General features: G+C 38.2%; 1 protein-coding gene across 3 annotated transcripts in view; it reads left to right on the forward strand.

Moving 5' to 3' along the window:
* THSD7B (thrombospondin type 1 domain containing 7B) overlaps window positions 1–12,577 on the forward strand; it is a 903,223-nt gene that overhangs the window by 337,767 nt on the left and 552,879 nt on the right. For all 3 annotated transcript variants that reach the window (XM_036023677.1, XM_036023678.1, XM_028509548.2), the window contains exon 5: window positions 1,551–1,720. In XM_036023677.1, coding sequence (XP_035879570.1) covers window positions 1,551–1,720 — 170 coding nt within the window. The remainder of the gene's footprint in view (window positions 1–1,550; window positions 1,721–12,577) is intronic.

The following is a 12,577-nucleotide window of genomic DNA, read 5'->3' on the forward strand; positions in this document are numbered from 1 at the left end:
CCGCTGCAGTGGCTCTCTGCTGCTTTGTGCAGGGAGGGAGGGGCCTGTGGGAGGGGCATGCAGTTTGCCACCTTGCTGCACCATCTCCTGGGACCAGCCAGTCCAAGCCTCCTTCCTCTACCCTTCTTACCAGCCTATCAGCCGCAGTACTCCTGATCAGGGCCCGAGTTCTGGGGGAGGCTCTTTGGCACTGGGTCCTACCCACCACCTTCATGCCTGGGCTATGCGCTACAGGACCTCCACTAGCACTGGCCGCAGGCAGATGGCAGCCACCACACTTCCAGTATGGAGAAGGGGTGTGGGGCTTGCCGGTCAGCCATGCTCCCTGAACCTGTGGGCCGAGCCTGTCCTCTGACTTCTTACCACAACCTGCTGTGCTCCTAACCAGGCAGGTCCTGGAACACTTGGCCAGCAGCACGGGAGTCCTTGTCCCTTGTTACTTGAGGGTGTTACCTGAGTGGCTCAGGAACCTCAGCCCCCAGTTGCGGATCCACCAGTCAGGGTATAAGGGAGGTAAAATGTGCATTATGCGTTCTGCCTTTTAAAACTGCTCCCATAATTCCCCGTACAGTGGAAGTAGATGGGAGGGTATGTTCCTCCCACCCAATTGCCTTCCCAGCTTTTGGCACCAGCCTAAGTGCCTCTTTTGGGTGTGTCATGTGTGTGACTTCCTGGCTGCCAGGGAGATGCACACATGTGCCGTCTTTGGTGCTTCTCCACCCCTCTCCCCATTTCCAGGGAGAGAGTCCACCTGTTACTGTGAGCCACAAAGGGAAATTCCGTCTGAGATAATTCTTCAGGTATGAGTGTAGTGGTGGTGTGGTAGTTTTGATTTTTGCCAGCAGTGTACAAACTCCATTGTGTTTTCACTCCTTGTTGGTATGTGTGTGCATGTCTATTAGTATGTATCTTAACCACTTATAAGCCAGGAGGACATATGGCTAAGTCACTTTAAATAACAGCATGACTGCATATGTAAAAAAAAGTACCCATCAATTAAATATAGGGTACTTTATTAACTCATTTTTAATACGTATACCTTTCTCCATGTGGGGTCAAACATAGAAATATTTTCCTTTACCAAGAAAGTTAAAATGTTAGAGGTCATTTCCATTTAAATTAATATATTCCCAACTTCACACATTCAGGCCATATCCTACAAATTTAAAGGGTCAGATTTTACACAAAGTTATGTAGAATTTTTTGAAATGAATCCCCCTTACAAGTTCAGCTCCTATGAATTAGGCTTATTTGGTTTCTAATTCCTTCTAATTCTTTCTCTCTTGCAGGTTCAAAGCTGAGAAAAATCTACTGTTTATCCGTATTTCCTTCCTTAACTCTTCTTATCCTGTTAGGCTACTATAATTTTTTTTCTATAAAGTAAAAGGGATTTAGTATTCAAAGCTAGTAGACTTCTTTATCCATAGGCAAAGATTTGTTCTTAGAAAGAGAGATTATTATGCACACTTGGTGTCATGACTTAAGTTTCCTTTGGAATTTTCTATTTTTCTTACTTATTCTTCTTCTTTTAAATAAATCAAACCAAACAGGTATTCCTGGAGGACTTCTGAATGGAAAGAATGCCAAGTCTCTCTCCTCCTGGAGCAGCAGGACCCCCACTGGCACATGATGGGACCCATTTGTGGAGGTGGCATCCAGACCCGGGAGGTATACTGTGCCCAGAGCACACCGGCGTCCTCCGCACAGAGGGCCAAGGAAGGTAGGCAGTCAGTTCCAGGGACAGATGGCACTACTGATTGAACGGGAAATCAACTCCAACCCTCTGTCCTCATATTCTTCTGGATACGATGGACCCTCAGCATTCACAAATTTAATATTTGTTTTGTTGACTATTTGACAGTCATTTTGAAATTCTGCTACTTGCTATAATTTGAAATAGTTAAAAAGAATAGTAATAATGAAAACATCAACCTCAAAGGATCATTGTGAAAATGAAATGAGAAAATATACCTAAGATCTGTAGCACAAATGAATACTACACCCTGAGAGGCTGGTGCAATTCAATTAGCGATGAAGGAGAAGTAGTGTTGCTTTGTTTTTTTTCCCAATAGTGCTTTTAATATGTGTGAATTAGGAAATTTGGAAATTTCTACAAACATACCACTTTTAAATGTCAAGGTCAGTGTCAAATTTATTGCATTATTGATGATTTCAGTCTTATGAAAAGAAGAAGGAGAAGGAGGAACTGGCAGGTGCCATGTCCTCCATGGCAGGCTTTCTCCTGGGCAGGTGCAACCTCAGCACTAGTCCATTTGTTTTAGAGGTTGGGACAGTGATAACACAGAAGCTGAAAACTGGCCCAGATTTATTTCAGTCAATTGATTGAAAATAAAGAGTAGACAGTAATGCTTCTACTCTAGAAGAAGGTGTGACCTGTTCCAGCCACACTAGAGAACACAGAAATTCCCTCTGCAGAAGCGATCGAGGTGGGAATGTTTCCTTGGGTGTGCACATAAATTTTCTCCTGTGGAATTTAGTTAGGGAGGTAAGATGTGAGTTTACTTGCTATGTAAATGTATCTGTTTTATCCTGTAAAGCTTTTCAGTCAAGCGCCTTTTTTGACATGGCCTCTCATTGTTCCAGGGGCATCTGTCATCATAGCCTTGGATGATGTACCTTGTAACTCAGAGGAACAATCTTTACAGACTCCTTAAGCATTTGCTTCAACAGTTGAAGTTACTGCCATGTTTATAGGGCTAGAGCTATTTAAAAATGACAGTTAAATTTTAATGTCACTTTGGGAACATCACAATTTATATACATTCTGTTCCAGAAAAAAAACATGATTATGCTTACTCCTCTGAATTTGGAAGAACAGAATTTAGGTAAAAAACTTCAGCTTATTTTTTCAGACCTTGGTGATTTTTCTATTCTACCTTCTCCTTCTCCCCTTTTACTGTTGTCTATAGTTCTAGGATATTCAGGGGTCAACATATAAATGAGAATTTATGACCTATCTATTTTCAGCTTCAACTTTTAGTCTTGACATTTTCATCTTCCTAAAGTTTCTTCAGTGAAAATAGGTTTACTTATGGGTCACCTATTTCTAAAGTTTCTGCAACCTTAATCTTTCCAGCTTTCTTAATGGAAACATATTGGGCAGGAAGATTGTAATTAGGAAGAAGATGAAAAAATGGTGTTGTAGAGTTGGAAATCGCAGGCTTGTGAGGAGGTTAAATAGTGGAGGGGTGTTAAATACAGATTTAGCAGCCTTTTAAACCCCGCAGCAATCTGCTTCAGGCATTGAAAAGAGAGGGGAAAAATCTTAGGCCAAGTTACACTGCCAGATTAGTATGTGGGTTCGCATGAAAATAAAAAGTACTTAGAGAGCCCTATACCTGGTAGCCCAGTTCTTGGTGGGGATGGGGGTGTCTTAGATGTGGGTGTGTGAGGATTGGGTGGGGGTGTCTTAGATGTGGGGGCAAGATGGAAATACATCAATTGTGTATACCAAGACCATTTACTCTTGTACAAAGTTGAATACAATGAATCAAACTATTTTGCATTGGAAAATACAGCAAAGCCACAATTGCATAAAAAGCATGGTATAGCTTACAGTTTACCTTTGTAGATATTAATAAAGGGTTTTTTAAAATTTTGCTCTTATATGGAAGTGAACCAGAAAGATTGTTCAGCCATTACTTTCCTTTCTTACAAATGTTTTCTTTTCCTACTGTTCTCATTTATAGATATACATTGACAAATATGGCAACAAGAGAATTTCTTCAGGCTCAAGTTAAACACAAGAGAATAATTGAATTGTCATTGTTAGGGACCAATAAGTATGTTTGCTCAATTAAAGTGACAGAATGTAAATATTTCTAACCTTTTCTGCTAATGCAGGAAGAAGGCCGAAATTGATGACAATTTTGCATTTCAATTTTTGTGAACATCTTTTTTTATTATTAAATTAGATTTTGAAGGCAGAAAGAATTTTAACAGCACCAATTTTGGAAACTCCTTTGTTAGTCACAGCCATCTTTCACACAACATTGATTTCTCCTTAGACTCCAGGATGGTCTGTTCATTCTCTGGGGTGGAGTTGCTTGACTTTTCTTCCCTATAAAATCTTACCATGCACTGAGTTAGTTGCACCACTACTTTCTAAGAACCTGATTGTAGAGAAATCCACAATCCTGGAGAGTTGGAGAGAAGAAAAGATTTATTTCTATGTATCTATATGCAATAGAATGCAATAGAATTTTCAGATGCCAGAACAGGGTTGGGTGAAGAATGCTAATTCTCCCCCTAGGGCCTTCAAGTCTCTTGCCTGGGCTGGATGCTGCAGCTTAATTTTGTTTTATGGTGACATAGTCATTCTGATGTCCCCATCTCCATTTGACCACAATTCATGGTGTTTGTAGGAAGAATATAATAACAGTTATGGCATATTTACCTGGTTTTGTTGTTCAGTGTTCATATGATATTTTAGATGCAGTCAAACCAGTGCTGTAACAATCAATATGAGAAATACTACCAGCTATAGTAGCCAAGCCAATAGAATTAGGGATAAAAATACAAAGGAGTATTTATGATATTGCTTACAACTTATTATTGTAGGAAAAATTGTGTTTCTCTTTTATAATTCAGAAGCACCAGCAACAGCGATGTTTAGAAGCAAAGTTCAATCCAAGCAAATCTAGAAGCTTGGATTTGGTGAGACCATTTTCTTTTTTGCCCTTTTCTTAAATGAAATTAAAGCTACTTAGTGTGCATTCAAGGATGATTTCTCAGGAGATAAACATTGAAACAAGAAACACACTTTTAAAATCTAATAAATAAACACTGGGGCAAATCATTCTATTTATAACAATATTGCCTAGAGACTGGATCAATAAATATATAAATATAGAAGGAAACAGCATAAAGATAGAATGTATTCATTAGGTGAAGAAAAATAAAACCAAAACCCTACAAAAACTAAATAAACAATTGGGAGAAGGTATTGGTGTGGTTTTAATTAAGCAGACCACTATCTGTTTGCTCTTTTGTTTTCCTACTTTGGATTGATTATTTGACATCAAATGGACAAAGTTATTTTAAAAATGGAATATGCTTTAGCTTGGAATTGTTGAATACATTAGTTCACCCCTGCACTGCAGTAATATTCAGTGGTTCTTGAAAGTCCTAAGTCTTTCTCATGCTGGGCCCAGAGTTGGTATTAAGGAAGTGCATGATCAGACAAGGGAATGTTTTGGAATGTTGCAGTACATGAAGACCTTATATATTTTCAGTCCAACTAGTGTATGAACACTTGATATGTTTTGGTTTTAGATTTTATTCTGACATCTATGGAACTTTCATAAGCCACATAAATGTTCCAGTCTTCTAATATATTAAATTGGTTTTAAATATATTGGTGAGGTAAGTAAAAGGTGTATGGCTATCACACATTCATTTTTAAAATATAATTTACATACTAGCTATGTTTTAGGCTATGTACTAGACCCTATTATTATCAAGTTACCCTTCTTTAATTTATAGTCTCTTAATTAGAATGACAGTTGAACTAACAATTAGGCTATTGTGTCTATACACAATACATTATATATATGTATATATACACATATAAAAATGATCACATTAATAATGTGATAATTACATATATTATATTTTATATATAATGTACATATACTTTATGTGTAATACATACATACTTTATTTATATACAGATATATTATACATATATATACACACACATACATACAGGGTGGGGCAAAAGTAGGTTTATGTATATCATGGTCAAAGCTGTGTTATAATGGTATCTGGGGGAGGTCTTCATAAAGGAGGTGATGCTTAATGAGAGTTTGGAAGATCAACAGGAAAGAATGCTGTAAGTGGCACAGGGAGGACATATGGAAAAAATGGAGGTGTGCACTGGTGTGAGGAGAACACAGGGAATAAGGGAGCTACACTGACACTGGAAAACCAGGCCTTGGGGCTATACTGGAGTTAAGACTCTTTATTTATTTATTTACTTATTTACTTATTTATTTATTTTTAAGAATTTATTTTTAGAGAGAGGGGAAGGGAGGGAGAGAGGAGAAAAACATTGATATGAGAGAGAAACATCTATCAGTTGCCTCTTGCACGCGCCTCAATGGGGGATTGAACCCACAACCCATGAATATACCCTGACAAGGAATCAAACTTACACTTTGTGGGATGATGCCTGACCAACTGAGCCACACCAGTCAGGCCAAGACTATTTTTGAGACTATGGGTACCCATTGCAGTCTTTTTTCTTTTTTTTTCACTGTAGGCTTTTAAGCAGACATCTCATATTAGCTGTATCTAAAAATGTAGAAATGTCAGTATGCTAATAAAATTCTCATGAGTGGTCATGTCCTATTTGCAAACTTACCCGAGTATCCAAGAAGTTTTTAGATATGAAATGGAGTAATTTACATTATGAACAGACTAACAGATTTGTTAAGGGGCAATTGAAGGAAATATTTCATCATCATTTGAGGGTCTAGAAATGTCCTTTGCCTATCTTTAGAAATTGGTTTTAAAGTCAATAAGCTCATTTGGGTGTGAGAATAAAGTGTCAGGAAAATAATGCACTTAGAACTTCCCTTAGTGTTAACCCTTACAGAGAAATGAGGCTGTTTAAAGGGGGTTATACAGGCATTTTCTCTTGCTTTATGCTAACAGGGAGATAACGGGATGAAATAATCTTTGCTAATTAACAGCAGGAAATTTGATGGCATTTCACTTGAGACCATGAAACAGAAGGGCACTGGCCTGTAAACTTTCCATTTTGGAAACATACTCAATATATATGTTCATATATATCAGATAATCTCTCCAAAATTCCAAAAGTGGGAAAGCTGAATAAAGTGTAGAAAAAGAACATTGAATGCTTAGAGACAATTAGGTCACTAGGAGTTTAAAATGAAGATCGGATTCTACTGGTTCCATTTTATTGCATTTGTATCTCAGTGTAGTGATTTTTTAATCAAGTGTAACAAACTTGTTTTAGTCCGCTATAGCAAGTGTTTATTGAGTTACTGTGCTTAGCAAAAATATTGAAGAGTTCCTACTCTAAGCATTCATTAAATTATCAGGCTGTTCTTGACATTAAAATTTTCTTAATTTATTTAGCTCAAGGTGTAATTCACATGATTGAAATGAGAGCAGGAAAGAACAGCTCTGGGGTGGGGGCAGAAAATATAGAGGCAGGATATTTCAAGAGAAAGTCTTGCATGGAGTAAAGGTTACTCCTGGGGAATGGGGGGTGGCGGTTGCTTGTGAAGAAATGGGCCTTTCCCATAACATGTGAGTCCCGGTTAATTTTATCTCTTAAAGAGAAAGAATACATTTTCTTTGTGCATTATATTTTATATTTATTCAAAACTAACATAACTGAATTAATGATTTAATACTGTGTGGTACTGAAACTAAAGCACATGGCATCAAGGGAGCAAGATTGTCAAGGAGTAAGAAGTAGATGTGTTTGGAATTTTTCCAATGGTTTTACTAGTAATATCTGAGCTTTCCTAATGCTATTGCACTAACTCCACAACCCTGAAACACCACATCACTTTTTGCCTGGTTTCTAGCCATTAATGTATTTATCTTTGTCATCCATTAAGCGGTAAAGGCCTTAAAGACCAGTCTTGGGGTCTTTTTCTTTGTGTTTTTAAGTATCTGTGCCTGGCCTATAAATGGCAAATTGCACATGCTTATGGATTTCAAAATGATAACCTTCTCAAATGAGACAGTGACAATGTTCAGTTTCGTTGAATTGCTTTGCTTTTGGGGTAGCACAAAGAAAGAAATGTTTTACTGTTGACAAAAGCAAAGTGATCTGCTATCTGGATACAAGCATGCCAGCTGGTCTAGAGGACCTGGAGTAGAGTCAGATAAAACAGGAAATATGGGGATCCTAGAGGGGTGGAAATGGTCCATGGGAAAAGACTGGGGAGAAGTGCAGAGGAGGGAAAAATAAGGAGGGCCACTGGACTAGGGAGACCAGTTTGGACTGAAATGATGTCTTTGCCCAGTGTTCTTGGCCCATGACACTAGGTAGTTGATTTTTGAATAATTTCCAGAGTGAAATATACCCTTCTTTTGTTTTCCAGAGAAGACATGATGAAAACCACAAATGATTTAAAACTATTTACTTCCATCAATGTTACTTTTTATTTTTTTAACAGTCTGTGAGGGGTTATGAGACAGTCACAATGACTATGGGCATGAGATAAGAGAAAATGGGGATTTTGGAGAAAGAGAGATTAAACCAATGGATTGTGGGAAACATTGTGTTGGTTTGTGAAGGAAAAATATGTGAGCCTAAAGAAAGGGCATGGCTTAGATAAGCATTCCTGTGAGAGGCACAGAATCCCAGGTGAAGCAAACCATATGAGTAAAGACACAGAGGTGGAAAGTCCTAGACCATGATTAGGGTGAAATCAGTCAACATGTTGGACCTGAGTTGGGGTGGATGAAGGTAAGTGCTATGGACTTAGGGCAGCAGTAGAATTCCATGGTCTCAGGCCTGCTGATGGTCAGATCATGAGATGGTGGGACTGAATTATTCCACTCTTCATCCCTGTCCAACAGTGAGCTCCAACAAAACTGAACATTTTCTTTCATACTCTAGGCCTTTGGAGCCAATCTCTGTCTGACCATTGACCACCATCCTAAGATCTCCATCATTTACCACACCCTGACACACTTAATTCTTGACTCAGACCTATTACCTTGATAACTGATACCCTACTTAGAAATTGTTTCTTCTAGGAACCCAGGTGACAACATAGGATCTCTTTGGTTCAGCCATTGAAGCACGTTATCTCAATGCATTATAATTGCTTGTTTGTTTACCCTGTTAATTGGCTACTGGGCACAGCCAAAGAGGTCAGGGACCACATCTCTGTTGTTCACCATCGTTTCCCCAGCATTTAGCATGGTATTTAGCACATGAAAGATGCTTGTATTGAATTCAAGGCTTTGCCCCTTTTCTGTTTCTTTTACCATCTTTTTTTCTTTCTCCTGGTTGATTCTCTGCAAGCACGCACTTACCAGTCCACTTTCAAACTTGGATGAAACACCATATTATGGTGCACGAGATCTAGCTTCTTGAGTAGCAGCTGAGGAGTTGGATATTGCAGCCTTGAAAACAGAACCTGGAAGTGCAAGAGACTCAGCTTCTTGAGGACTAAAATTTCACCAAAAATATGATTTAGGAGAGAGCTAGGCTCTTCCCAGTGCACCTGTATGTTATGCCAGTATATTCTTGCAGCTCTTCTGGAGAAATATATGTTCCAAATACACAAATCTGCTACATGTCTTAATAGTTTGATGTGAAAAGTTTAGTCAGCACAATAACACAGTGCAGAGCCTCACATTCTTTTTTTTAAATTTTAGTTGTTCAAGTACTGTTTTCTTTTTACTCCCATCCCAGCCCACCCCCACAGTCCTCCCTAACTCCCTCCCATTTCCACCCCCACCCTAGTTTTTGCTCATGGGTCCTTTATACTTGTTCCTGTAAACCCTTCCCCTTTTCCCCTGAAATTCCCTCCCCCCTCCCCTCTGGTCACTGTCAGCCTGTTCTCTATTTCAGAGTCTTTGGTTATATTTTGCTTGTTTCTTTGTTTTGTTGTTTAGGTTCCTGTTAAAGGTGAGAACTTATGGTATTTGTCTTTCACTGCCTGGCTTATTTCGCTTAGCATAATGCTTTCCAGTTCCATCCATGCTGTGGCAAAGGGTAGGAGCTCCTTCTTTCTTTCTGCTGCATAGAATTCCATTGTATAAATGTACCATAGTTTTTTCATCCATTCATTTACTGATGGGCACCTAGGCTGCTTCCAGCACTTGGCTATTGTAAATTGTGCTGCTATGAACATTGGGGTGCATAGGTTTTTTTGGATTGGTGTTTCAGGGTTCTTAGGATATATTCTTAGCACTGAAATTGCTGGGTCAAAAGGCACTTCCATATTTAGTTTTCTTAGAAAAATTCCATACTGTTTTCCATAGTGGTTGTACCAGTCTGCAATCCCACCAACAGTGCACTCGGGTCCCCTTTTCTCCACAACCTCTCCAACACTTGTTGTTTCTTGCTTTGTTTATGATGGCCATTCTCACTGGTGTGAAGTGGTATCTCATTGTGGTTTTAATTTGCATCTCTCTGATAGCTAGCAATATTGAACATCTTTTCATGTGTCTCTGGATCTTCTGTATGTCCTCCTTGGAGAAGTGTCTGTTCTAGTCCTTTGCCCATTTTTTAATTGGGTTGCTTGTCTTCTCAGAGAGGAGTCATGTAAGTTCTTTATATATTTTGGAGATTAAACCCTTGTCTGAGGTATCATTGGCAAAAATGTTTTCCCATATGGTTGGTTCTCTTTTTATTTTAATACTGTTTTCTTTACCTGTGCAGAAGCTTTTTATTTTGATGAGACCCCAGTTGTTTATTCTTTCCTTTATGTCCCTTGCTCTAGGGGACATATCAGTGAAAACGTTGCTGCTTGAAATATCTGAGATTTGCCTGCCTATGTTCTCCTCTAGGACTTTAATGGTGTCATGGCTTATATTTAAATCTTTTATCCACCTTGAATTTATTTTTGTGTATGGTGTAAGTTGGTGCTTGAGTTTCATTTTTTTGCACATAGCTTTCCAGTTCTCTCAACACCATTTGTTGAAGAGGCTATTTTTATTCCATTTTATGTTGCTGCCCCCTTTATCAAATATTAATAGACCATAGAGACTTGAGTTTCCTTCTGGGCTCTCTGTTCTGTTCCACGTGCCTGTTTTTATGCCAGTACCAGGCTGTTTTGATTTCAGTGGCCTTGTAACACAGTTTGGTGTCAGGTATTGTGATCTCTCTTGCTTTGCTCTTCTTTTTACAGCAGGTATTCGGGGTCATTTATGGTTCCATATAATTTTTGAAGTGTTTGTTCTATGTCTGTGAAATATGCCATTGGTACTTTAATAGGTATTGCATTGAGTCCATAAATTGCTTTGGGTAGTATGGACATTTTGATGATGTTAATTCTTCCAATCCATTAACATGGTTTATGTTTCCATTTGTCTCTTCCTTCATTTCTTTCTTCAGTGTTGTGTAGTTTTCTGCATACAGGTCTTTTACCTCTTTGGTTAGGTTTATTCCTAGGTATTTTATTTTTCTTTTTGTTATATCAAATAAGATTTTTTTCTTGATTTCTGCTTCTGCTGTTTCATTGTTGGTATACAAAAATGCCTTTGATTTCTGGATATTGACTTTGTATCTCACTGTTTTGCCAACTTCATTTATTAGGTTGAGCAGTTTTTTGGTGGAGTCTATAGGATTTTCTATGTACACTATCATGTCATCTGCAAACAATGGGAATTTGGTTTCCTCCTTTCTGATTTGGATGCCTTTTATTTCCTTTTCTTGTCTGATCACTGTGGCTAAAACTGCCAATACTATATTGAATAGAAGTGGTGAAAGTGGACAACCTTGTTTTGTTCCTGATCTTAGTGGAAAAGATTTTAGTTTTTGCCCATTGACTATGATGTTGGCTGTAGGTCTCTGATATATGGCCTTTATAATTTTGAGGAATGCTCCCTCTATTCCCACTTTGCTGAGTGTTTGTATCATAAATGGGTGCTGCACCTTATCAAATGCTTTTTCTGTTGCATATCTATTGATATGATCATGTGATTATTGTCTTTGCTTTTGTTTATGTGATGTATAACATTTACTAATTTGTGAATGTTTAACCATCCTTGCATCCCTGGGATGAACCCTACTTGATCTTGGTGTATGATCTTTTTAATGTATTGTTAGATGTAGTTTGCCAATATATTGTTGAGGATTTTAGCATCTATGTTCATCAGCAATATTGGCCTGAAGTTTCTTTGTTGTGTCTTTAACTGGTTTTGGGATTAGGATGATGATGGCCTCATAAAAAGAGTTTGGGAGTCTTCCATCTTTTTGGATTTTTTGGAATAGTCTGTGAAGGATAGGGGTTAGCTCTTTCTTAAATGCTTTGTAGAATTCTCCTGTGAAACCATTCAGTCCAGGGTTTTGTGTGTCTGGAGTTTTTTGATTACTGCTTCAGTTTTTTCTGCTGTTAATGGTCTGTTCAGGCTTTCTGCTTCTTCTTCATTGAGTTTTGAGAGATTATGTTTTTCTAGAAATTTTGTCCATTTCACCTAGGTTTTCAAATTTCTTGGCATACAGTTCTTCATAGTAATTTCTTACAATCCTTTGTATTTCTGTAGTGTCAGTGTAATGTCTTCTCTTTCATTTCTGATTGTGTTTATTTGGGTCTTCTCTCTTTTTTTCTTGATGAGCCTGCTTAAAGGCTTGTTGATTTTGTTTATCTTTTCAAAGAACCAGCTCCTGGATTCATTGATCCTTAGAATTGTGCTTTTAGTCTCTATGGTATTTAATTCTGCTCTGATCTGGGTTATTTCCTTCCTTCTTGCTCTGGGCTGTCTTTGTTGTTGTTCCTTGAGTTCTTATAGGCATAGAGGTAGGTTGTTTGAAATGTTTCTATCTTTTTTAGGTAGGCTTGTATCACTATGAACTTCCCTCTCCATACTGCCTTCACTGTGCCCCATGAGT

The sequence above is a fragment of the Phyllostomus discolor genome, chromosome 4 (assembly GCF_004126475.2).
Source record: "Phyllostomus discolor isolate MPI-MPIP mPhyDis1 chromosome 4, mPhyDis1.pri.v3, whole genome shotgun sequence".
Taxonomy (NCBI): domain Eukaryota; kingdom Metazoa; phylum Chordata; class Mammalia; order Chiroptera; family Phyllostomidae; genus Phyllostomus; species Phyllostomus discolor.